Source organism: Primulina huaijiensis, chromosome 11 (assembly GCF_012295235.1).
Source record: "Primulina huaijiensis isolate GDHJ02 chromosome 11, ASM1229523v2, whole genome shotgun sequence".
NCBI classification, from domain to species: domain Eukaryota; kingdom Viridiplantae; phylum Streptophyta; class Magnoliopsida; order Lamiales; family Gesneriaceae; genus Primulina; species Primulina huaijiensis.
In genome coordinates this window covers 21,537,182-21,561,120 of record NC_133316.1, presented here as the reverse complement: position 1 = coordinate 21,561,120, position 23,939 = coordinate 21,537,182, and the positions used below count along the sequence as shown (strand labels likewise).

At 33.4% G+C, this 23,939-nt stretch overlaps 5 protein-coding genes across 10 annotated transcripts; 2 read left to right on the top strand and 3 right to left on the bottom strand.

The window, feature by feature from the left end:
• Positions 1 to 187: 187 nt before the first annotated feature.
• On the bottom strand, positions 188 to 2,667 carry LOC140987804 (replication protein A 70 kDa DNA-binding subunit B-like). Of its 2 annotated transcripts, XM_073456464.1 has the most exons (9): positions 2,526 to 2,667; positions 2,134 to 2,393; positions 1,955 to 2,054; positions 1,761 to 1,885; positions 1,602 to 1,683; positions 1,387 to 1,504; positions 1,022 to 1,179; positions 822 to 942; positions 188 to 746 (listed from the first exon to the last, which is right to left on the bottom strand). In XM_073456464.1, coding segments are annotated over exons 3-9 (1,011 nt in total). In that variant the 5' UTR covers positions 1,957 to 2,054; positions 2,134 to 2,393; positions 2,526 to 2,667; the 3' UTR covers positions 188 to 341. The 2 variants fall into 2 exon arrangements, with proteins under 2 accessions (XP_073312565.1, XP_073312566.1); XM_073456465.1 differs by having other exon boundaries at positions 2,134 to 2,660.
• A 2,858-nt stretch (positions 2,668 to 5,525) lies between these two features.
• LOC140987816 (ketol-acid reductoisomerase, chloroplastic-like) lies at positions 5,526 to 9,254 on the bottom strand. The gene is made up of 10 exons (XM_073456485.1): positions 8,884 to 9,254; positions 8,421 to 8,513; positions 8,113 to 8,178; positions 7,876 to 8,016; positions 7,364 to 7,591; positions 7,128 to 7,245; positions 6,892 to 7,031; positions 6,572 to 6,739; positions 6,336 to 6,491; positions 5,526 to 6,155 (listed from the first exon to the last, which is right to left on the bottom strand). Exons 1-10 carry the CDS (start codon positions 9,175 to 9,177, stop codon positions 5,787 to 5,789), a joined length of 1,773 nt encoding a protein of 590 aa, XP_073312586.1. The 5' UTR covers positions 9,178 to 9,254; the 3' UTR covers positions 5,526 to 5,786.
• Positions 9,255 to 12,792: 3,538 nt separating this feature from the next.
• Positions 12,793 to 14,923, top strand: LOC140988368 (transcription factor bHLH30-like). Its single transcript, XM_073457391.1, has 2 exons — positions 12,793 to 13,458; positions 14,157 to 14,923. Exons 1-2 carry the CDS (start codon positions 13,198 to 13,200, stop codon positions 14,634 to 14,636), a joined length of 741 nt encoding a protein of 246 aa, XP_073313492.1. The 5' UTR covers positions 12,793 to 13,197; the 3' UTR covers positions 14,637 to 14,923.
• A 231-nt stretch (positions 14,924 to 15,154) lies between these two features.
• On the bottom strand, positions 15,155 to 17,494 carry LOC140988694 (ABC transporter G family member 10-like). Of its 2 annotated transcripts, XM_073457740.1 has the most exons (2): positions 16,045 to 17,490; positions 15,464 to 15,686 (listed from the first exon to the last, which is right to left on the bottom strand). In XM_073457740.1, exons 1-2 carry the CDS (start codon positions 17,164 to 17,166, stop codon positions 15,600 to 15,602), a joined length of 1,209 nt encoding a protein of 402 aa, XP_073313841.1. In that variant the 5' UTR covers positions 17,167 to 17,490; the 3' UTR covers positions 15,464 to 15,599. The 2 variants fall into 2 exon arrangements, with proteins under 2 accessions (XP_073313840.1, XP_073313841.1); XM_073457739.1 differs by having other exon boundaries at positions 15,155 to 17,494.
• Positions 17,495 to 19,339: 1,845 nt separating this feature from the next.
• LOC140988888 (uncharacterized) lies at positions 19,340 to 23,849 on the top strand. 4 transcript variants are annotated; one of them, XM_073457973.1, is made up of 7 exons: positions 19,340 to 19,519; positions 21,064 to 21,204; positions 22,059 to 22,704; positions 22,781 to 22,885; positions 22,980 to 23,093; positions 23,305 to 23,468; positions 23,542 to 23,849. In XM_073457973.1, exons 2-7 carry the CDS (start codon positions 21,118 to 21,120, stop codon positions 23,716 to 23,718), a joined length of 1,293 nt encoding a protein of 430 aa, XP_073314074.1. In that variant the 5' UTR covers positions 19,340 to 19,519; positions 21,064 to 21,117; the 3' UTR covers positions 23,719 to 23,849. The 4 variants fall into 4 exon arrangements, with proteins under 4 accessions (XP_073314074.1, XP_073314071.1, XP_073314072.1 ...); XM_073457970.1 differs by having other exon boundaries at positions 19,340 to 19,523; XM_073457971.1 differs by having other exon boundaries at positions 19,340 to 19,527; positions 21,069 to 21,204.
• The last annotated feature ends 90 nt before the right edge of the window (positions 23,850 to 23,939 follow it).

Below are 23,939 nucleotides of genomic sequence, written 5' to 3'. Positions count from 1 at the left end.
AAATATACTTTTATTGAATTGTAACTATCTGTTTATACCTTCTCTTTCAAATTTAATTATTATTTTAAGAATACATAACCCAAGAATTTTTAAGATCAAATATTCATGTGAATAAATGAGAAAAAGTTGATGAAATTAGTATAGATGAGAATTTTATAAAATAAACCTTTTATTTGTGTGTTTTGTAATACTAGCTAAAGACACGTGCGATGCACGTGAGAATAGTAAGTAAGACTATAAATGTATATTATTGATTATACAAACAATAGGCACAACAATAAAGATAATAATATCTCATTGCAAAGTAGATTATTTTAAAAGTTTATCAATATTACAATCCTTCATAGTTTTTCTTTTTTGATCTTAATATCTTGTTTTTCTGGTGTCTTTAGGCTTTTAGCTCGTTTTCGATTTCTGTGAGTGAAAGTCGATAGCTTCTCTTCATCTCCTATGTCAATCGATTGGATTTTCGGCTTCTCTGTGCTCATGTTGTGTTGACTTTTTTTTCTTGCTTTTCTGGTACGTGGTGAACTATTTTTTCTCTTTGAACTTGAAGCTGAAGTACTCTTCCTTTTCATAACATCTTTGGAGTTGGCTTGTAATTTTTTATCTGTCATCAATCCTTCCGCTATGATAGACACTGTGCCATTATGTTGTTTTACATTGTTGTCAAACTTAAACAAGAATTTGTGTTTGACATTATTTTGCTCCTCGAGTTGTTGGAGATATTGTTCTGGCATTTCATCCTGACATCAAAAATTGTTATTTTTTATCGATGTGAAATTGAAGGCGAACTGTTGCTATATTATGAACTATGTTACCTTCAATGTCTTGTTGATGAACTCTTGTACCGAGAAGCCTATCAACATCGCAACAATATCCTCAAACAAAGTAATCCTTGCCACCAAATCATTTTCTTGTACAGTTAATGATAAACGATACCTGTTTATATTTCATTGTATGTTTTAAACATTTAATTATCTTATTTGTATTTATATAGCGCACGTGATTATCATCTTACCTTGGAACGATCTTACTATTGAAGTCGATGCAGTGAATGCAATTATGTCCTTCAGTTTTTTTTGTGATTTTTTTCAGATAGTTCTGACATGCATCATACCATGGGGTTGATTTGTTCTCAATCTTTGAAATAATTCCTTCGAGACAATAGTAGTGATTCTGTAGATGTAGGCAACAACATGGGTAACAATAATTGATATCGAGTTGACTACTACAATGCTTTTATTTGGGAAAGGTGACCAAAATTTTTCTATTATTTTTATCAAGAGTATATACGGATTATATATGTTAAATAGTGCAACATATTGCTTGTTAAACATTTATATGCTAATGATGTAGGTAAAGACAAGATCTAATCATGTATACCTCTGTTAAAGTATGCATTTCCTTTTGCAACTGTGCAATAGTGACAGTCTTCGCACCTGATACCATCTTTTCCATATACATCATATCCAAGTTGTTGCCGTTTTGATCAGTTTCCAACCTGTTCATGTGTACAAAATAATGACATTCTAAAAGTGTGAATATTATTTCACGATAATATAAATGAGGTGTAGATTAGAATTTACTATAGATTATACCATGAGATCAAGTCCTTAGCTTCGATGCAAAATGGGTTCCGCAGCATTCCCGTTGTTGACAAAGATTGAAATTGATTTACTCCTGAATCATTTTGCCAAGGAACAGAAACATATTTTATCAGAATTTTATCTAATGTATGAGTAGTCAAGTTTTCTGACCTTGGTAGGATTGTGTTTTCATGTTAAAAAATGCTATCACTGGATGTTTAGTTTCCATAGCCTCTAACAAAAGGCCTTCATTGAATGCTAGGTCGTCCCATAAGGTTAGTGTAATTGTATCCAACCTACATAGAAATCGACATTGCAAATTAATATTTGATTAAACTATAAGTATTAATTTGGTAAGAACTTACATTGGATTTATCAATATGATCTCCTTTCTATATGCAATGGGCTTTTTTGACGTTTTGAAACAGACCAAATGCTTAACTCTCTTTACAATTCCTATAACATCTGTTAGATCATACAATTTTTTATCAACGAATAATATCTCAATATGAACATAAAAATGTATTAAAAAAAATATTATTACCATGGTCTTCATCTTTCCATGAATTATTCTTGATGTCTGCAAATTGCTTGAAATTGAAACTGAGTGTGTGATATGTCAGGTTGTTCTTCAATTCTTGCAGTAACTTGGAAAATCAATTCAAGTTTTGGGTTGACATTTGGAGAGGACTTATTAATGTGTTTAACAATGAGGTCGAAGATAAGGTATGTATTATTGCTGCGCATCTGGTCTTGGAAATGTTGTATTGTTATTGTGAATAGAAGCCCATGAATCATATCTCCCTTGAGTTGAATACATAATAGTTATCATAACGATGTTAAATCAACATATACAATAATATATGAAAGTATGATATGAATTTGAAGCAAATACTTGATATTATATTAAAAATTTGTATTTAGTACATGACTAACCTTTTCATCCATGAAAATTAGTTTTCGAATGGATTTTGAGTTCAACTGTGTCTCCATCTGACTACCTTGGCGAACAACAATTACTCTGATTGCTGCATCCTTTTGGTTTTCTTTTAAAGAATTGATAGATACAACTGTGTAATTATTCATAAGAGTTGAAATTTTGAAGTAATTCTAAACAAATAGTGACCATGTTTTTCTTATCTGTACTTCCCCCACCAAAAAGACTTGAATTGGACTTAGCGATGGAACTATATATTTAATTAAATACTTACATATTTATATGTTTTTTGACTTTGGCTTAGCGGTGAAACTATATATTTAATTAATATTTGAACATTTATATGTTTTTTAAACACACATTTACATACTTGCATACTTATTATAACCGAAACGACTAAAGTAAAGTTCACTAACAAAAATAAAATTAATAAAATGACTTTCTAGATGATTCATGATAAAATCCCCAACAAAAATAAAATAATAAAATGAGTACCTTGGACTCCATGATGGATCCAAAATCCAAGAAAATTAAAATTGTAGCACGTGAAATTAAAAAAAAAATGACTTGCTAGATGACTGTACAATAAATCATCAACAAAAATAAAACAAAATGTTACACTTTCAAATTCGAATTTCTTTGTAGCACAATATTGGCATGTCAACATTGAACCCAATTCATGGACTTCTGTTTTATCACGAATTTAATATAGATTAGTATTTCCAATCCCAAGATATATCATTTAAGTAATAATCTTTTGGTACAAATGTACATTCTTTCTTGTCTAGTCGCTTTCCGATTATCTTCATTATCAAGTGAAAAGGACTGAGTAATCAACCGACTGAAACCAATTAAAACATGATGAATACAAAAGGAATGTTAATAAGATGGTTGATATTAACATATGAATGGATCAATACTCAGTTTATTCTTACCTTTTTTAGTATGATTCAGAAGATTTCTGATCCGTTTTAGATACGAAGAAACTTCCAGGTAGAATATGCACAATTCTCAGGTATCAATAAGCTATTAAACCTAGACTAATTGAAATGTTCCAAAGAAACGGCTAATCTATGACAACCAAATGAAGAATGATTTTTTTACATATAATTAGTATTAGTAATTAATAATATAATAATGTGAAAAGACACAAAAACAAGATAATATCACGTATTCTAATTATGCAAGTAATTAATAATAACTTTAAAGAAATGTTTAAATTAATTTGAGTTCCAAAGCTAATTATTAAATTTAATAACATGAATATTTCGATTTTCTGTGTAAATTAAATTTTAATTAAATAAGGATATCAAGAGCCAAAATTATAATGATAAAAACAACCATTCAATAATAAGACTCATTCTTTTGAATGAATTATTAAAAATAATATGATAACATTTGTTCACATCCTATAATGATAAAAAATTTTTAATACAAATATTATTATTAGTTTTTAAATTTACGTAGTCATATGAGTTTAATAGGGACAAGTATAGATTTTTCGGAATTTTATTATATATATAGGACATTATCTATTCAAAACACGATAATTTACTACATGATCAAAGAGTTAAAATTTGTTTAACTGGGGTTTGTTTATAAACTGTTTTGTTTAGACGGAAAAAATATTTTTGCGTTTGGATATGATAATCAGAATTCATTCTTAAAATTTAAAAGGAAACAGAAGTACAAGACTTGAAGCTACAAATATAATAGCCATTATATATACAGACACATTATGAAAATTTGATTAATAGTTCACATATTCGAAAACAAATATTAATATTATAGATAATAACTAATCTATGAAGTTTTGACCAAAAACCCCTAATATGAAGTCAACATATTATCCGCATTAAATTTAATGATGATTCACATTCTTAAAATATATACACACGCTTATATATACATACTTGCTTTTACCAAAAAGCAATATATACACAAGTGTTGACTATCAATCATAATAATTATTATTAATCATTAATATTAATAAATAAATCATGAAAATTAAATTTAATAATGATTCACATTAAATATATACACACGCTTATATATACTGACTCATTTTACCAAAAAGCAATATATACACATGCATTTGGCTATTAATCATAATAATAATTATTAATCATTAATATTGATAAATAAATATATACACACGCTTATATATACGGACTCATTTTACCAAAAAGCAATATATACACACGCATTTGGCTATTAATCATAATAATAATTATTAATCATTAATATTAATAAATAAATCATGGAATTTTGGTTTGACCAATACAAAAGACATTAAATTAAATAAATTTAATGATGGTCCACATTCTCAAAATATGTAGGATATAATATGTAATAGATTAATTAATAACCAAAGGTCACATATGACAATTCACAATGTTCAATATTGGCTCTTTTATATAGGTAATAGATTATAAATACATTTTTTAGAAATATAGATCTATCATGAACAAAGATACCAAACCCATTCTCAAAAATAAACTAATAAATAAAAAGAAATAATAGTACCGTATACACGTACCTTAATGACTCCACATCTTAAATTTTAGGCAATTTACTTTAATTAATCAACAACAATCATGTTTTACAACGTTATTGTGAACATAGGCAAACCCACTCGCAGAAATGATACATGATAAATGTTAATTAACATTTAAACATTTATCAATAAATCAAAAATTATAATTGTTAGGCAAAACATAATTTTATTTACTTATAATTATGACAAAACAAATTACAATTAATTGGATGCTAATGAATCGAACGATTAGATTCATAAATTGAAAAAGAAGTGTATCAATCTCTTGATAGTGTATTATATCTTTTAGAAATCTATCTTATTATTTTTCTATCGTCGATCATATCCCCAAGACCCCAACAGAGACAATATTATTCGTTAAGATCAAACGACATAACACCGACTTGACACACGAAAATTTCTAAAAAATATCGATCTTGGTACTGCTATTACTTATGATTGCTTAGCTCAACAAAAAAGCTTTCAAACATTGATAGCCCCACTTATTTCGTACATAATAATTATAAATAATACCTAAGATCCAACCAAACTTGCTAATGTCAACAACACATGTTACCAAAAGTAAAGCACACGCACCCCGTCCAATGACAACGATAGCATATTACTAGTACAGCTGAATGACTCAAAAGTCACAAGATTCAAAAAAAGTGGCCGCCCGGAGCACTGCATTACTTAAGACGTTCTTGTGAACATTCGCAAACCTTCAGTTGCTTGACTGGCGAAGTTCTGGACGAACAAAATCAGCATCTGGGGGTACTGAAATGTCCACGGTAGGTCGCAACTGGGCACATACTTCGATGGCTCCATGCACGGGATCTGACAGGAAGTTGCTAATGAGATCTTGATTGATGGGCGCTCCATTGTCGACCGCGATCAATGCCTGCTGAGTAAGAATGTAATCAAATCTTGGTGCCCACTTCCTTGATCCCAGCCGTGCCGTGGTTGAGCAGTTGTCAACCATGAATGAAACTCCTCGAGCATGCATGAATGGGTTCAATGAATCCACAGCCTCGATCACACTCTCGTTTATGATCTCTGAGTAGGAGTGCCCCTTCTTCCTCAGAATCTCAATCTGGAATTACCACAAAGCGAAGTCAAAAGACTAAACTCATTATTTACAGAGGTCAATCAAGAAATACGTCATTCTTGCAAAAAAAATAAAATTAGCAATCAACTTTCACTGGGTCGACAAATTAAACATGAGTGAAGTTCTGGAAAAAAATAAAAAAATAAAACAAGGACCAACACACACCTGTGCCATCATCAATGCAACAAAGACACCTGCAGTGAAAGGATACAGGGGTCCCAGGTCTCCTGGTGGACGTACAGCGCGTACTCGCTCACCAACTTTCCACATGCGTGTTTGGTCTATCTTGCCCATTGGGAAAGACGGTAAACCATCCTTCTCCTGCGAGATGAATGAAAATTTTAGGAAAAGAATGGAAATGATACTTGCACTTTGTCACAGCAGATGTCAGACCAACATACATAAAATCGCCGCCCAGCCAAGACAACACTCCTTATCTCACTGCCACTGGCTACGTCTTCATAGCACTCATATAAGATGTCCATGCAGGGATAATATGAGGCACTGTATGCACGCTCAAAGTCTCTTTTGCCATCTCCACACAATGAATTGTAGACAGCTAGCATGCCCTGCAACGAGACTCATCATCTAAATTCAAATGGCAGAAAAACGAACAAAAGAATTAAATAATATAAAACATTCCATAGAGGCTATAAACTTAAAACCAGACTGGAAAAACTAGGAAGTGTAGCCTAAGAAAACTATATGTCCTTAACCTGACCTTTGTTGATATGGTCCTAGACACAATTCCTGTAACGCACTCCACAGTATTCTTGTAAGCAAGATCCTCACTCATCCCGTTCTCAGTGTATCTCCTGAACAAGGTTTCCACAAGACCGTGCACAGCACCAAGTAAAATGCCTATCAATCAAACAATTAAATCAGGAACCGTTAAGTCTCGCAGGAATTCATCAAGACAATCATACATTGGCACGGCTAAAAGTTAAAACTTCTAACCTCGCTCCCCAAAAATGTCACTCTTGTACTCCTGCTCCAGAGTAGTTGCGAAAGTAAAAGGCGAACCAAGGGCAACAGACCATCCAAGGGCAACATCTGTAGCTCTTCCATCCACATCCTTCAGAAGTAAAAGTCATCAGTGTTCACAACACAAGAAACGTGAAAACCAAAACAGGCAAGATACCCACCAGTCCACACCCAAAAAAAGATATATGAACACACAGAGATGAACACACCTGGTGGACAGCAAAACTTGAATTTATACCAGCACCGTTAATTTCCTTCCCCTGTACATACAACCTCCTGACAGAGGGTCCCATTCCCTTGGGGCACACAGCTATCACACTGATGTTTTTAGGAAAATCATGACCCATTGACTGCAAATGACCCAAAAGGAATCCATGGGAAAGTCCAAGTATGCTTTTTGGTTTCATGTGGGAGAACAGTTTCTCATGATTATCAGCCTGCCATGCGAATGAAAAAAGGAATGCTATATCTCAGCCCAAACAAAAGATGAGTAGCAGAAAACATGCCGAATAATCAGTTGTGTAGAAAATCTAATCTCTTAACGATGCCAGTTGGATAATAATTTCACTTTTCACCTGTTTTGTCTGCAAGAGAATTTATTCTTGCACCACATACATCATTCATGTTCCTAAAGTTGATTTAATAAGTTGAAGGTGAATATGTACAGAACTAGCGAGCACAAAACCAAACCCTGATGTAAGAAAGAAAGGCAATTCAATACCTGGGCGGCATCTGATATCAATAGCAGCACCAAATCACTTCCAGACACAGTCTCCCATATGTCTCCCAAGGTTCCATTTTCTTCAGTAAACCCAGCAGCACGAGCCTCATCAAATGATCGAGAGCCCTTCCTTAATCCAATCTGCAAACAAAGCCAATTAATATCTCATACAATATAAAAACTCTGGTCTTTATTTATTGGAAATAATTACGAAAAAGACAACAGAAGAAAGACTACCTTGACCACTATATCGGACTTTACATCAGCAAGGGAATCTCTTAGATTTTGAGCTTGTGCAGGTCCCTAGAGAAATTGAAAGAACTACCATCATAAAAATATAGATTTAAAATGAACCAAGCCAACTATATAATTGAGTTGGCAGAAGATGATTCGAACTAAAATAGTTATGAAACAAGATATATGCGCGCACATATACAGAGTTTTCTAACGTGGTACAATTCAACTACGTAATCCATATCAAACTGACAAATGTTACAGAAATACATTCAATAAATCCCTAGTACAACAATAGCAAAGCAATGCACCTGTGAACCCCAACCAATCACTCCAATCTGCTTTACACCCTTGAATGCATCCGGCAGCAACTTGAACAAATTTCTCCCTCCTCTCACAATGTACTACATATTGAGATGGATCACGTTAAACTAGCTTCACCTTTCAGAAAACACATACTCAAGTTGGGCTGTATATATAATTTAGCAAGTTCACCAATAAAAAATTAAAAACTTTAATCATATAAAAATAAACAACAAATGAGGAAAAAAAAACACCACCATAGTAAATGACTACTTAAATGAAAAAAAGCAGAAATTATATCAAAAATACAATTTCATTCATCTAAAAGAAAAGCAAAATCTTCTCACACCTCGAGAACCTTCCACCACGTTCACTATCTTTTGAAAGCAGAAAGTGCAAACACGTTAACAAATTACATCAAAAAAAATCTAAAACACATCGTTCAGGTACTTTATTTCTTCACACACAAACCTCATCGTGACCAGCAAGGTTGATTTTCTCCTTGGTGAAAACGGAGGAGTCGAAATCGAGAGAAGCGGGGGATTTGATGGCGGGAACCGAAACCATGCGAGCCGTAATAGCCGATCCGGCGGCTGAAGCCTCGCCTCGGGCAGTGGCGGCGGCTCGGAGAGGCTTGAGGGACGGGGATGACGACGAAAGGAAACTCAAAGATGTCGAAGATAGCTTGGATGGCGCATTCAGATATATGGAGGAAGAGGTGGAGGAGGTAGTGGTGGAGAAGCACGTAGACGCCGCCGCCGCCATGAGTAACCGAGAGTAATGTGGCTTCAGAGGTTACTGAATGCACAGATGAAAAGGGCCGCTGATATCTGATATGGTTGCTCACTATTGACCTATCTGATGAAGCGACATCCATTTTTGCCTTTTTTATTATTATATTATAAACAGTTATAGGATTAATCGGAGTTATTTGGAAAAAATCTCAGATCCAATTTTAATTTAGATTTACTCCTTATAACTAAAATTTTAGTTTGAATTCTGTAATTTCGACAAAGGGATAAAAAAAATAGCTTTCTTGTTATAATTGAGATATAAATTATATCAGAATCGAGGTAAAATTATTTCAAATATATAATATAATTATTACTGTGTAATTATATGTTTGAGGGAGAGATTTTCTCAAAAAATTATGGATATGAATATATGTTCGATGTTAAATATTTACATGATTTATTTTAATATTTGGAATATTTACAAGAAAAAGTAATCAATGTTAGACATCATGTGCAAAGAAGAATGCATCAGTGTCCCAAGTTAAACTTATGATTCAAAGCAATAAGTTCTTAAAAATTATCTCGTATTTATCTAAACTCTTCGGAGATCTTAGATAGATCCAAAATACGGTACAAAATTGTGGCAATCGGTTATATTATGTACCACATAAAATCGATGAAATCCTATAAAAACAAGAAGAAATTCTTGGAACAATAAAACATATTCAAACAATAATCCAAATTCTAGAACAAAAATTAAGTTCTAGTAAAAAGATATCGAAATTAAGATTATCATCATCATTTGATACTAAACCCTTATTACATCAAAGAGAAAAAGTCAACTAATACCAAAACCTTTAATCGACGAATAAAAAATGATCAATCTGATTAAAACTGTTTCATAAAATAAATTAAACTAATTACAACTATAAAAATGATTGATCTAGAAGATCTTTTGTGAATCTCAATATCATAAATCTGAAAATGAATACAACATGGGACGAACCTCCATCAATAACTTAGTCATCTTCATATTAACCATCAAAGGAAATGGTGTGATTTCGTAATAATATGAGAGGACCCCAAGTTTTTGGTATATTTTTGTTCCTTGATTTACATAATGAATTTCCTTTTATTATTTATAATGTACCATAATTTTTGCTCTTTTGCTTCAGTGTGATAATTTCACGTTTCATCTTCTTCTTTCAATATTTATAAATATAAATATCATATTTCCATAAATTAATAATCTCTGTCACAAACATTACCTTTTTTATGTTGATAAATTATGATTGTTTATACACGTTTGATAAATATTTATTTCTTTACTCGTAATAATTTAAGTTTTTGTGCTCAATACTTGAGAACATGATTTTATTATTTTAATTATAAAAAAATATAGTATTGCGTATTTATCTTTAATGATTCAGAAACACAAATAAGAATTAAATAATTATTAGTATCTTTTCGAATCAATTTAATAATAAAAACTATTTTGGATATATTGCTCTAAAAACCACACGTGTTTGTATTTATAATAAAAAATACTTCGTTGCCTCACATCAACAAAAAAAATAATTAAAGGTTAACCAGTCTTAAAAAAAATAAACTTAAAAGTTAGTTCACCAAACTTTTTGATATTTCTGGTTTAAATTAAATTATTTACGCCGCCAATAATATTTAATATGCATTTAATCCGCTAGTGTAAGTTGCATCTATATCTTTTCCTCCTTGCATATATAATATAATATAATAAATAAATATATGCGCATTTTCATAGCTAGTGGGATCAATTTGCTCCTTATATCGTTAATATTACAAACTATTTTGAAAATTTTAGAAATCTAACTCAGTCAATCAAATATTTTTAATGGGATTTTTCATATAAAATTATATATAAAAATAATTTTATATTGCATTATGGTTGCTGTATCTGATACGAATTCATTTTAAAATTATAAAACACGAATACTTAGCTATTGAAATTTTAAAATATGCTGGATTTGTTTGATTACTTGTTACAAATATTTTATATTTGTTTAAAATAATCAAATCAACTTTCTAAAAAAAAAATATTTGAATATTTAGTATACTAGTATATACTATTTACCCCTACCAAGTCATTAGAATTCTATTTCGATGACTTACAATCCATTTTACATCAATGTTTCAAGTTTAAAATGAGATCTCGTTTTTAATATTCAATTGTAATAAAACCCTTCTTTTGACTGAAAAAACCGAGCAATCGCGTGGATGGCAATCGAAGACTCTATTTTGATAATTTATTGTAACTCGAGAAATCTTGTTTCATTTTATTTAAATATTTTTGTTAAGTAAAATAAAATGATAAAGTGATGGGTTTAATTGGGCTTGGGACAAATAATCAATGGTGATTATTACAATGTCAAGTGGGTTTCTATCTAACAAGAGAATTATCCAAATCCACCAGCTGTAATTTACCATTCCATCTCTATAATGGGCTTTTCTGAAAATGCTCATTTCATTTGCTAACTACATAACAAAATGTGATTAGAGTGCAAGACAAATCGGTGTCCAATTAGCACAAAACAATTACTAAATCACTTCTTTTTTCAAAGAATAGTTGCAACATGTATATATACTACTTACGTAATATGTAATAAATAATACAAGTTGTCAAACCAAGTATTAAATCTAATAGCATTTGTCACACACACACACATATATATACACATATACATATATATATATATGATGAAATCAGCATGCATACTTGAACCTAATTTACGAGCATGGAACCCAACATCTACCATTTCAAAATATTCAAGTTGGGGGTTGACTCTTGTTTACCATAAAGTATTTGGTTAGGTAAATTATAGGTTTTCTTGTCCTCAATATAAAAATTAATCTTCATTTGCAAATACATTAATTAATTAACTTTTTTTTATATCACATTATAGCCCACCGTTGTTATTTTTCGGTACGCAATGGATACATCATTGGGTTAATGCAATAGTTTGCAAACCACGACAGCCAACTAAACTATAATGAACAAACCATGTATGACAAGTTTTTCTTAGAATGTGATGGTAGGAGGAATCGAACTCCTGACCATTGATCAAACGCTTAGCTACCCTACCAACTCGTACATTCATTCAAAACGATTAATTATCTTTCTTATTAGCATTTGATCTGACATTGGATTCCAACTAAACTTCAACGATCATTTGGAATCCTATGTCACATGTAACACTAATAAAATTGCCAAATTATTTAAGAAAGACGTCCCATTGATAAAGGTGACCACAAGAGTCAGCTGGTTAATCATTTTTTGAACGAGTGCGGTTGACCATTTGGCTGCCTTTATATCAATTCATTTTATTTCAACGAGGGATTCGAAATTTAATAAAATAAAAGTAGAATACTTAAAAATTACCTAAACAATGAAACTATATATATTTATATCAAATATTTGAAAATCGAAATCAATCTGGTCATTTTTCATCGACTTGAATATTGTTTTGGAGTTGGTAAAGAACGAGTTCACACTGAAATTACTGACGACATGTATTTTAGTTCCCGGTCAGGGAAAAAGGAACTTGAAATTGGATAAACGGCATAACTTTTGAAGAGATTTGGTTTAAATAGTTGTTTGCGCACAAGTTTTTCTCCCAAAAACATGGCCTACAAGGACACCAAAGGGCGCATAGAGTTAATGCAGCGATCAAAAAGTAGCAGTCAGGGCCCAAGTAAGGGATTCTAGTTGACATTTGAGTGGAAATTTTGCATCCATCATCTGTATTATTGTGCTTTTATAACAAATCTTCGATATGGTTTCCAAAAGATTTTGCCAGTATCCCATTTTATGAACAAAAAATCCAGCACAGTTACTACAACCCACAGTTCTCGTATCTATCATTGGTTTATCCCATCAGGCAACTGAATTTATAGAGCAAAACAAGCTCAGCAATCCCATTTCAAGAATTATCACCTTTTTTAACCTGCCCCAAAATTCTTTTGCCTTCGCCTTGCAACGGCTGTGTTTTCTGATAAAAAAGAGAAGAAAAAAAAGATGGATTTTTGCAACAACTTTGACGGGTTTTCAGATAACTGTTTTGGGTTTCAAGAGGTTTCAAACGAGGGGTTATCATTGGTTTTGGATGGTAAGAGAGGAGAGCGTGTGAAGCCTCTCGTTAAGCCTGGACGAAAGGTAACCGGTGCAGAGAAGGCATTGTTAGCTTTGAGGAACCACAGTGAGGCTGAAAGGAGGAGAAGAGAAAGAATAAATGCTCATTTGACCACTCTTAGGGGTTTAATTCCTGGCACAGCTAAGGTAACGCAATATTATTTTGTTCCATTTTGTGTTACCTCAGAGCATATCATCTTAACGCAAGATTTTTTATCTCCCTACTTAATGGATGATGGGATCTCCTTGATTTTGATCATAGTGCGCGCGCAAATGTGTTGTAGTATTGCTATAAAAAGTTTTCTTGATTTTATTTGTAATGTTTTCATTCCTATAGCTGCCATCTTACTCAAAATTATTTCCAGCAGACCACTTTGTAAAGAATTTATATTAGATTATTACTTTGCTGTTCCTTGCTTCAATCAGCTGGCGTTTGTGTTGTTGATATCAATGTTATCTCACAAAAGTGTTGTCTACGAACATTTTAAACTTTACCCGTATGTTAAAAAAGAGTTTTTGCACTTGTTGCTATCAAGATATGCTTGATAGGATAGACGTACAGAGCAGGTATCTCATATCTGCTAGTTATCATAATTAGCTTAGATAATCATGAACTATTAAAATCAACATCAAAATGGAGGAAAATGCTGTGTTCTTTTGTTTTTATGAGGTGAAGAGATGGAGGGAGTGATTAAAAGGCACGATGACCTAAATCATTCACCATTTTCAACATTCAAAAATGTCCTTAATCTTTTTCAAAATTTTGGAATTGGTTATTTCATTTGTATCAGCCCAATTTGAATATTATTGTTGAATTGGTCGATCATTTTCACTTTCTTCGGCAGATGGACAAAGCAGCATTACTTGCTGAAGTAGTAAATCAAGTAAAGGAATTAAGAGACCATGTGACTGAAGTTACCAGAGGTACGCTCGTGCCAACAGATATTGATGAATTGATAGTAGAACAAGAAAACCAGGACGATGAAAATTCTTTTTCTGTACGAGCATCCCTGTGTTGTGATTTCAAAACTGAGCTTCTCTCCGATATAAGAGAAGCCATTGGAGCTCTCCCTTTAAAAACAGTAAGAGCGGAGATTGCTACCTTGGGAAGTAGAATGATAAATGTCTTTGTGATTGCTGGATGCAACGCGGATGTGGAAGGATCCCAACTTCTTGTTGATTCTGTTCGTAAGGCTTTGAGGTCTGTGCTCGATAAATTTTATGAGTCAGAAGAATTCTCATCAAGAAATACTATGTCTGATAAAAGGAGGAGAGTTTCCTTATTCAGTTCTTTGAACACATCTTCTCACGGAGATATATGGTGATATGATGGTTTTAATATAGGTTCTTCTGTTCGTTTTTTATTATCAAGGACATTGGTGAATAAGTTGGGGATTTGTAATCTGCGGGCATAAGCCTTGGCATGCATATCTTCTGCTTTTTTGTGGAATGGGATGTGCATGCCTTGTCTTATGCCTGCTTTTGTAGTGGTATATATATGTTGCACTAAGTATTACTTGTTTTTAAATTTCATCTTTATAGTGAATTCTGCTGGTGGTAATGTCGAAATTTTTTCCCGGCTGTGCTTTATCTCGCATTGTATTTAAATCAGAATTGTGTAACTGCAGCAACGAAGACTGGATCCACTAGATTGAAGTAACCTGCCAAAATAGATCATATACGTCCGTCCTCGTTCTTGTTGAGTTTTGTTGGCTTTGCTGTGTATAGTAGAAGCGGTTGGAAAATCTTAAATTTCGTTCTTTTTGTTCATGTATGCCCGTGGTTTCGTGTATCATGCAACTGGAAAATTCTAAACATGAAAAATAAAAAATATTCTGTTGATTTAGTTTGAATACAATGAAATGAGACTGAAAGGGTATACATGAATCTGAGTTGTATCTCCATCTCTTTAAACATCAATGCTAATGTTTATGAGGATTCTCTAAAAGAGCAAGCCGTGCACTACTCATAGAGAAATGATTTTGTGCTTGTTGCACAATGACAAGTAAACAGGCGCTTAAAAGCAAATGACTTGAAGGTACATTAACTTGCGGGTCTGTATGATCTGTACCAGAGACTCAAAAAACCTACGAATCTGTAACAAAAAATGAAACACGACATCACGACCAAATTATTCCATTTCTGTGACTCCTTCAAACCTTGCCTCATCAAGAATCGATCCCCATAAATTAAACACTGGCCTTCTATAGTGTCTAAGCACCTCAACTTCCCCTGTTCTCCTCCATACTCATTGATCATTAAACATTCAAATGGATACTTGAACAGGCTCAGGTACTGCATGAATTTCCAATACTTGGGTATTGCTTCCTTTGATAGAAAGTATCCCGAGAACAGGAAAAATGACCCCATAATACCTGCGACCAGAGACATTCCCATGATGAAATTTGGCACCAGTGCACTGAAGCACGCTACAAAAGAGTTTGACATCAAGACAACCATCCAAACTACTAGAAAGAAGTAGAGAAATCCATCAATTTGTCGCCTCAACCCAACAAGCCAATATACGGGAGTTGCGTAGAGAATAGAAACTACTAGTAGGAATTGGAAATACACTAAGGTGTTTGCTATGATGTAAGAAGATACTCTATATGCTCCCCTTGAAGTCTCTCTCATTAGAATTCTTTTTTCTTGCAAGAAAATTGGAAGAGCTTCCGTTGTTGATGACATTAAGAATGTAAGACTAAAGGCAAAGAATCCCAATTGGTTTTGTACCTTCGTTTTCACGGAGTCACTGAAGGCATTGATGAAAATCGTCCCTAACATGATTCCCACCAGTGATGCTTGAATCATCCTTGCTGCGAAAAGCTGTTTGGTTCTGAAAATGTTCAAGGAGAATCTCTGGCTGAGAATCAACACCTCTTCGAATGGGGAATTGCAGTATGATATTCGATTTCCTTCTGTATTTTTCGAGATACGATCACTTTCTTGCTGAATTTCGTAAGGTTTGATGTCATTTTCTTCTTTCTGCAGGCTTTCTATCATATCAACTGCAAATTCAAGCACATTGACATGCCGAGGGATGGAATGGCCCGCAGAGTTAAACCGTTCCTCTAGGAGATGCAAAGAACCGTCATGAAGAACCATGCCATTGGATAGCAGTATAACTTTCTCGAATAATTCAAGAATCCGAAATCCCGGTTGATGGATTGTTAGTATTATCGTCTTTCGTTGGTTCTCGGCCATGGATTTGAGAAGCATCATAACATGAAGAGCAGAGGCCGAATCAAGCCCGGAAGTAGGTTCATCAAGCAGAAGAACTGCAGGGTTATGCACCAAATCCAACCCAATCGACACTCTACGCTTCTCGCCCCCTGAAATTCCACTGCTCGATTCACTCCCGACTCGGACACCAGCAATGTGCTCCAGTCCCAGTTCCTTCAGCAGCCTTTGGATTCGATTTCTGACCTTATCAGGACCCGCTTTAAGCCTCAGACGCGCATTGTAAGTCAGCGTCTCTTCAACCGTTAGGAGTGGAAAGAGAGCTTCATTTTGCGTCACATAACCTGATACTCTGCGAAAATGTTCATCGTCCATAGGCTGGTCGTTGACAAGAACCTGACCAGAAACCCTAAACGGGACTATCATCCCTGCTAGAATTTCTAGTAATGTGGTTTTCCCAGCTCCACTTGGACCAGTAATCGCTGTAAGTTCTCCCGGGTTGGCTTCACAATTCACGTTCTTCAAAATGCGCTTAGCATTGCAGCTTGAGCCCTCTCTCCACCCAAGCCAACCATATCTTGGAAACAATGTGTATGATAAATCTTTAGTCTTTATTTTATAGTACTGAGCAGTTTCTTGGTGACCAGAATATGGTTTCTTCACAGGCAACTCCATAGCCCGAAAAATTTGAAGAAAATGGATCAGAAGGGAAGATGGGCTACTTAATCTCGAAACTGGCCTTTATTTATACCAGTAAATCACAAAGGTGAAGCTATGCATCATGCATGTACTTCGTGTTGAAGAAGTCATGTGGAGGCAATTTCACGTGGTGGCAGCCAATGTTGTTGATTCTCACATCCAGCGCCACATCGAAGAAAGGTAGGTTAGGGCGCTGCCATGCAATTCAAGCTTTCTTTGCATCATAAAGCAGATTGGATGATGTCGGTTATCATGTGCAGAATCGAAGCTGGTGAAGTTCATGTGTACCCAACTTGAACTGTAGGCCCCTCTTTCACAGAAGGAGAATTCCTTCTTGCAAGGCTGGCGAAGGGACACATGAAAAATGTTCACCTGTTGATTGTGATAATCGACGGTTTCAAAAGTTGTAATAGTTGAGTGTTTTTCATGTGTACTAAACTAAACAACTGAAATTGAAATTAGTGATGCATGCTGAACTGAACAAGCAAAATTAATTATTGATTTTTTAAATGCCAAAAATAAATATATAACAAAAGGACCAAAAGTTGGAGTTAGTACTATTTATCAAATGACCATTTCATTCATGTGTTTCATGTCCAAAATCGATAGATAATTAATTTTTATATATTTGTGGTCTGCAAATTTTATTAAACTGGTTTAGAAAATCATATTGGACAAATCTTTTTTTTTTTTCAAACATATATTTTGTAAATAAATAATATATTAGGGCAGTAATAAGTTCTCTCGCTTAACATTTACATAATAATATAAATTGTGTTTAATTTAATGATATATATTTAAAATTTTAAAAATAAACATACTGAGTGAATTAAAATTTTCTGGATGTTAATTTATTACATAACCTTAACCCCTCGGCACCTTAACTAGGTAAATGTGTTTAAAACAATTGGTCACATTAAGCATGCATGTGGCGAGGGTGTTTTTTTAAAACTGAATGGAACCCAATCCAAAAACAAATTAAAGGGATCGAGAAGTTTGTTGGCGTGAAGGGACAATGAGGTTTCTTCGGCTCCTCTGTGGAAGCGTTTGGTTTCGTCTCTTTTCTCGTGATTGAGGTTCATGTCGATGAATCCTGGGCATGTTAACCGTTTGGAGACGCGTCGGAATCGTACTACAATTTTTCGCGCAAATGCAGAAGAATTTGGATCTGTAAACTCACAGTATGTGTGATGTTTAATTTAGAGCAGTAGGGTTTGAATGTGGAGATGAAAGTTTGAGGAGATATACATGCGGAGGATTTTATAGGAAACCATTTGAAGAAAGAAAGAACAATAAATAATAATAGTAATGATGCTTATTGTGATCATCATTATTATAATAAATAAATCAAAAAATGTTCATTGATGTATATCCTTTTGATTTCTACATTGTAATTTTTATTTTAAATGATTTTATCATATTTATTTCTAAATTTAATGTGCGTGGAAGTTTTTTTTTTTTATTTTTTTTTTTTTTTTTTTCATACTCATTTGTTATTTGTGTTTAAATTTTTTTTTTTTTTTTATTTTTAAATTTAATGTGCGTGGAAGTTTTTTTTTTTTACATACTCATATGTTATATGTGTATAAATTATTATTTTGTATAGAAAATATAGAATTATATTAAAATTAAAAAATATATTCTTTCATATATGATAAAATGGTATAAGTTTTGTCATGAACATGACATTACTCCAAAGTAATTATTCTATATCACCAAACTGTTGGAGATACTATATTTGTGCTAAGTTTTAATAAAACTTACGTATCAATCGATTGGATACGATGAAATATATCAATTATATAAATCATCTTAATGTTGAACATATATATAAGTAAATATAATGGTCGGACAATATATCAAACTGTATTTATGCATATGTAGTCTGTTGCACAATAATGTAGTTTAATACAATTGTTAATATATAATATATATTTGAAGTTAAATCAATTAATATATAAATAGTGGAAACTTATATTAAAATTGAGAATTTTTAGCGATGATTTTTTAAGATTATTTATAATAATTTTAAACAGATTAGGAGTTAAAGACATTGTTTACATCGTCCATTTACGAAAAATAATAATTTTTTTTTGGGAATACAAGACGAAGTAACTAGTCAAAGCTGATTCTTGTACACGTGTCAAAATCCCATGCCCAAAGCTAACAGGATGCATTCTATTCCACCTCTACGTTTCTCTCTTTCCTTCTGCTCAACCCTTTTTAATCTCTATCTCTCCATTGTATTTTTATTTTTCAATTTTGTTCTTAATTTTTTGAAGTATAATTCATCATGCTTTCTGCTTCTGGGGTTACTTCTCGTTCGTCAGTCCGTAAGTTCTGCTGCTTTACCTTTTACTGATGATATTTAAGTTTTCTTGTTGACTTGTATGCTTTTGATCGTCCTTTTACTTATATATTTCCTGGGTTTAATGTAGCTCTTCGAATGTTTTTTGAGCTTTTCGTTTTGATTATTAATTTTTCAGTTGGGTTTTTTTTTTCGGTGGAGTACAAAAAATGGTTTTCGTGAAAAGTATGGAATTTGGGTGGAGGCTTGGAGTTTTGGTCTTGTTTTCTGGTTGATGGTTGACTTACAGGGTTCGGATTACTTCTGCTTGAAATTTGGTATGATTACGGTTTAGGCTAGATTAAAAACCTTATTTTGGAAATAGAGGAACTGTTGATGGGCTTTTCTGTATTTGAAGTTTTATTCTATATCAATGAAAGTTGAATTGTGAAAGAATATATTCCAATGACAGGAAAAGGGTTCTTAAAAAGTTCCCCTTTTGAATGGGAATTTTCGTCTGGAAGTGATTGTGTTTCAATGGTTTGTAGGGATTTCTGAGTTTATTATACTCCAGCTATGTGCTGAGGATTCTTCTCCAAAAGTGTTCTTGTTATGTTTCTCATGTTTTTAGTTTGCAGTTTCAAATATGTGAAATCCTTCTTTTGGGTTGCCTTCTTGTTAGTCATGCGCCTGTTGCAGGAATTTTGATGGAATATTTTCTAGCAATGTTTTCATGTTTAATGATATTTGTGATATTGACTTCCGGGAATTTAGTATATCTTCTTTCTTAATCTGCTCCTAGGTGCTTTTTTTTCTCGATTCTCCATTCAAGTTTATTTTTGAGACTCCATTTTCTTCATAGTTCTTGAGCCCATGCAATAATGAATTATGTTTTATCGATTTTTTGCTGAAAATATTTATTGATTGGGTGTTGGCGGAGTTAATATTACGTCATTCTTTTTGTTATCTCGCCGAATGGCTTTTTGTCAACTGTGAATGGTTTCTTACCACAATTTATACTCTTTTGTCCGGTTAATTAAATTTTAAGACCTTTTGGGTAGAAGCAATATGATTTAGCATCCCAATCACGACAAAACGTCTGCCCTCTTCCTTAATGTCAAAGGTCTGTATTTATTGAGCTTACTATACTTTCAAGCGTGCCCAGTCTTTGTTGTATAATAGTATTTAGAAAGTTGTTTTCATGTCTTACAGTTGAATTAAATATAAAACATGATTAACGAACAGAGCGGAACAACACCTCGTCCACGAGAATCTACTTATGCAATATATCTTGTTTCGCATTAAGGAAAGAGATGATTAACTAACAGTGCAGAAAACAATTAGCACCTCATCCAAAAGAATCTACTTTATTGGATATATCTCGTTTGAATTTTGACTTCTGAAGAGAATTCCTCTACTTTTCCTCTAATATCTGTATTATGTTGTCGAAAATTTGTTAAGATAGTGAGACATATCTGCATTAGTGTTATGGCTTCATATTTTTACTGGAATGGAACTCCAAACTAGCTATAGTGTGGAAAATTCAACAAACTATATCAGCTGATATTTTAGTCAAATTCCTGCAGGTGAGGGCTGAATAATCTTGGAACTTGGACTTTGACTTCGATAATTGTTTTGCTATGGATTTCAAAGGTGTAGCCTGGGCAGGTGATGTATACCAAAAGTTTGAGGCTATGTGTTCGGAGGTAGAAGAGGTTATGTACCAGGTAACTACTCCTGTTTTCTCTTTTATGCTGTAAATTGAGTTATGTGTTCTAGATGTAAAAGTTATTGTCAGTGATTCTGTTTAATTCCTTCATATAGTTTCTTTTGTTTGTTTCCTTAAATGGCTTATATACTTGGTACCGAAAGATGAATATATGCAATGGGTTTGGGTTTGAAATACTTAAAGTCCTTTAATACAAATAAACCTCGATGCTTCTGGGCCTTTTAGTTGGCTGCAAGAAAGCATGAGGTGTGGCATCTTGAGTTGATCCAAGTCGGGAAAAGTTCAGTCAATGTTTGTCTGTATTCAATATTGTCTTTTGCTGTGAAGTTCACGACAATTGCCTTCAAATGATCTTTTATGCATCAAATTGCTAATATCTAGACTCTAGATGTGTCGTCCTTCCCCAAAATATAAATTGGCTGGAAATAATATTTTCCTGCCGATGCATTGTTGGTTCTTTAATGTACTTTTACCCTTGGTCTGACAGATCTTTTGATCAATCAACAATATTATATTTTGTACAAAATAATTTCATCATCGATTGTAAAATTAACCTCGTTAAATTTACGTTGGCGTGGATATACTTTACCTTGTACCCTTTTGATATATTTACTTCTGCCTGAAAAGTAGTTTACAATATATATGCAGAACTACATCCCATCACGCATAGTGTGTCTACATATGGCTTTTTTCTCTTTTTCAAGTATTGGATCATTCGCAAAGACACACCTATTCTAGGTTTTACTGGCTTTTAATTCTGCTTCAAATTTTCAACAAATAATGCTATTACGATGTTTGATCGGACTGGAACTTTTTTTAATATCTAACATTTTTTTTATCATTTTTGTACAGGATGCTGTCAAGTACATGGAAAATCAGGCACAGAAAGTCGGTGCGAGTGTAAAGAAATTCTACTCAGAAGTAATGCAAGATTTAATCCCATCATCTTGTGTAGATCCCGTAAAAGTTGCTGCTGGAGACTTATCTCTGAACCCTTATGCTCACACTGATCTTAGTAAGAAGCCAAAATCATTCTCATTAGAAAGCCCAACAGAGCTAAAGAAGTTAAAAACCGAAGATGAAGCAATCTCTGATACAAATTTGCCTCCTCTCTGTTCTGAAGTTTTGGTTCAAAATACATCCTCTGATTTGTGTTCTTCAAAAAGTAATAAATTTGGAGTGTACCGACGTCCCATTGGAATCAAAAGGATTTCACAGATGGATCGGCCTTCAAAATTAGCGGGTCCAGCAACTTCTCTGTTGGGACTTGGGAGCAACGAGAGTGCATCATGTGGTGGTAGTGGAAGTCATTTGAAGTCCTCCGGTGACATGAATTTAAAATCATCCTTGGACTCTCTTGAAAGATGTGATCCTGGACCAGTAAACCAAAGTTCGCTTGTTTCTGATGCTCAAATCGAGTCCTCTGTTACTGACAAACTTATAGCAGCTGGATCTGGGAGGCAGAAGAAATACGAATCTGAGTGTACCTCATCTCTTGGTATTTTATCCTCATTTACATATGATTTCTATATCAAAAACCCTACCTTTTCTTACGATATATCGTTCCTTGGCAGGTACATCTGTGAACGGCACTTTAATTTCTCAGACAGACTTGAATAATGCAACTAATGCATGCGACGTCAAATTAGTCGGTGAAAAGGTCACGGCATCTGATGAAGGTTATAACACTTGCATATATCAGAGAATGGATATCATCTTTATTGTGGTATTAGGGAACTTAACGCATGTTAAGTCAACCTTTTCATTTTCTTGTTTCAGACACAACCATAAAGAATGGCTCGTTTTTCGAGTCATATCCAGATATAAGGAGTGCTAGTACATGCAATGTTGAGTTTGCTGTCGAGGAAATTGTGCTGCCTGACAAAGGTATGTGAATCTAATCATTTCAGAGAAGGGGTATTATTATCTACGTCTTCAAAGTTCTCTACTGGAAAACAAAGCATTTGGAATCAACGAATAATTTTTGACAGAGGGCAAATTCTTGGTACCTAACTGTAGCATCTCTGCAAGTAAAGTTGGTAGGTAAAGTTTCATAGAAGGTAATTTTTTTTACTGAGTACTGTTACCACATGGTCAGATAACTTTGACATGGAGGTGATCCAGAATGAAGAAGCTGCTAAACCAAAAATTGAAACCTTCGAGGCTTTTGAAGGGTCGAACTTGGAGGAAACATGTGTTTTCATTGAAGGGGGCAATCTTGATTTTGTTTCAATAGGAAACAGAAAACATAAGTCTTACAAGGTTTCTTGCTCTCTGCCTTCACTATTTGTTTCTTTTGAATGAATGCATGTTTGACAATCTTGATTTCTCGCAGAAAAAGATCTGTGACGCTCTTTCAGCGAAACTGAGGTCCACAAGGAAAGAAGGGCATAAAGATTTTTGTGGAAAAAACAATCCAGAGGAGATGATTCCTGCTCATTCTATAGAATCTGGCCTGAAACAAAAAATAACGGATCACGATTCTTTGGAATCTGAGTGGGAGCTTCTGTAGAAACATATAGTATCTGTAAGTTAATTCGTAAACTATTACTGAAGATGCATATTATGTCATTAACGGCCTACTGTGTAAGTAATGTATCGCAATATAACATATTATTATGAGACTAGTAAGCTTCTCTCCCCGGTGTTCCGAATCTTCAACAAACATAATATGTAAAGGCTGTTTATATTCGATAATTCGCGTGTATGTTTCCTTCCCGAGGCAGACGAGTC

Bases quoted from the DNA above. Each gene is read 5' to 3' on its own strand.
- LOC140987804 (XM_073456464.1), bottom strand. The intron at 1,505-1,601 runs GTATAATCTATA...ACACATGAACAG, and splicing joins GCTAAGGACTTGATCTCATG to GTTGGAAACTGATCAAAACG. The intron at 943-1,021 runs GTAAGATGATAA...AAATATAAACAG, and splicing joins AATAGTAAGATCGTTCCAAG to GTATCGTTTATCATTAACTG.
- LOC140987816 (XM_073456485.1), bottom strand. From the start codon at position 9,177: ATGGCGGCGGCGGCGTCTACGTGCTTCTCCACCACTACCTCCTCCACC. The intron at 7,246-7,363 runs GTGTGTTCATCT...TTACTTCTGAAG, and splicing joins CAAGTTTTGCTGTCCACCAG to GATGTGGATGGAAGAGCTAC. The intron at 6,740-6,891 runs GTCAGGTTAAGG...GTCTCGTTGCAG, and splicing joins CTAGGACCATATCAACAAAG to GGCATGCTAGCTGTCTACAA.
- LOC140988368 (XM_073457391.1), top strand. From the start codon at position 13,198: ATGGATTTTTGCAACAACTTTGACGGGTTTTCAGATAACTGTTTTGGG. The intron at 13,459-14,156 runs GTAACGCAATAT...TTTCTTCGGCAG, and splicing joins TAATTCCTGGCACAGCTAAG to ATGGACAAAGCAGCATTACT.
- LOC140988694 (XM_073457739.1), bottom strand. From the start codon at position 17,166: ATGGAGTTGCCTGTGAAGAAACCATATTCTGGTCACCAAGAAACTGCT.
- LOC140988888 (XM_073457973.1), top strand. From the start codon at position 21,118: ATGGATTTCAAAGGTGTAGCCTGGGCAGGTGATGTATACCAAAAGTTT. The intron at 22,705-22,780 runs GTATTTTATCCT...GTTCCTTGGCAG, and splicing joins TGAGTGTACCTCATCTCTTG to GTACATCTGTGAACGGCACT. The intron at 23,469-23,541 runs GTTTCTTGCTCT...GATTTCTCGCAG, and splicing joins GAAAACATAAGTCTTACAAG to AAAAAGATCTGTGACGCTCT.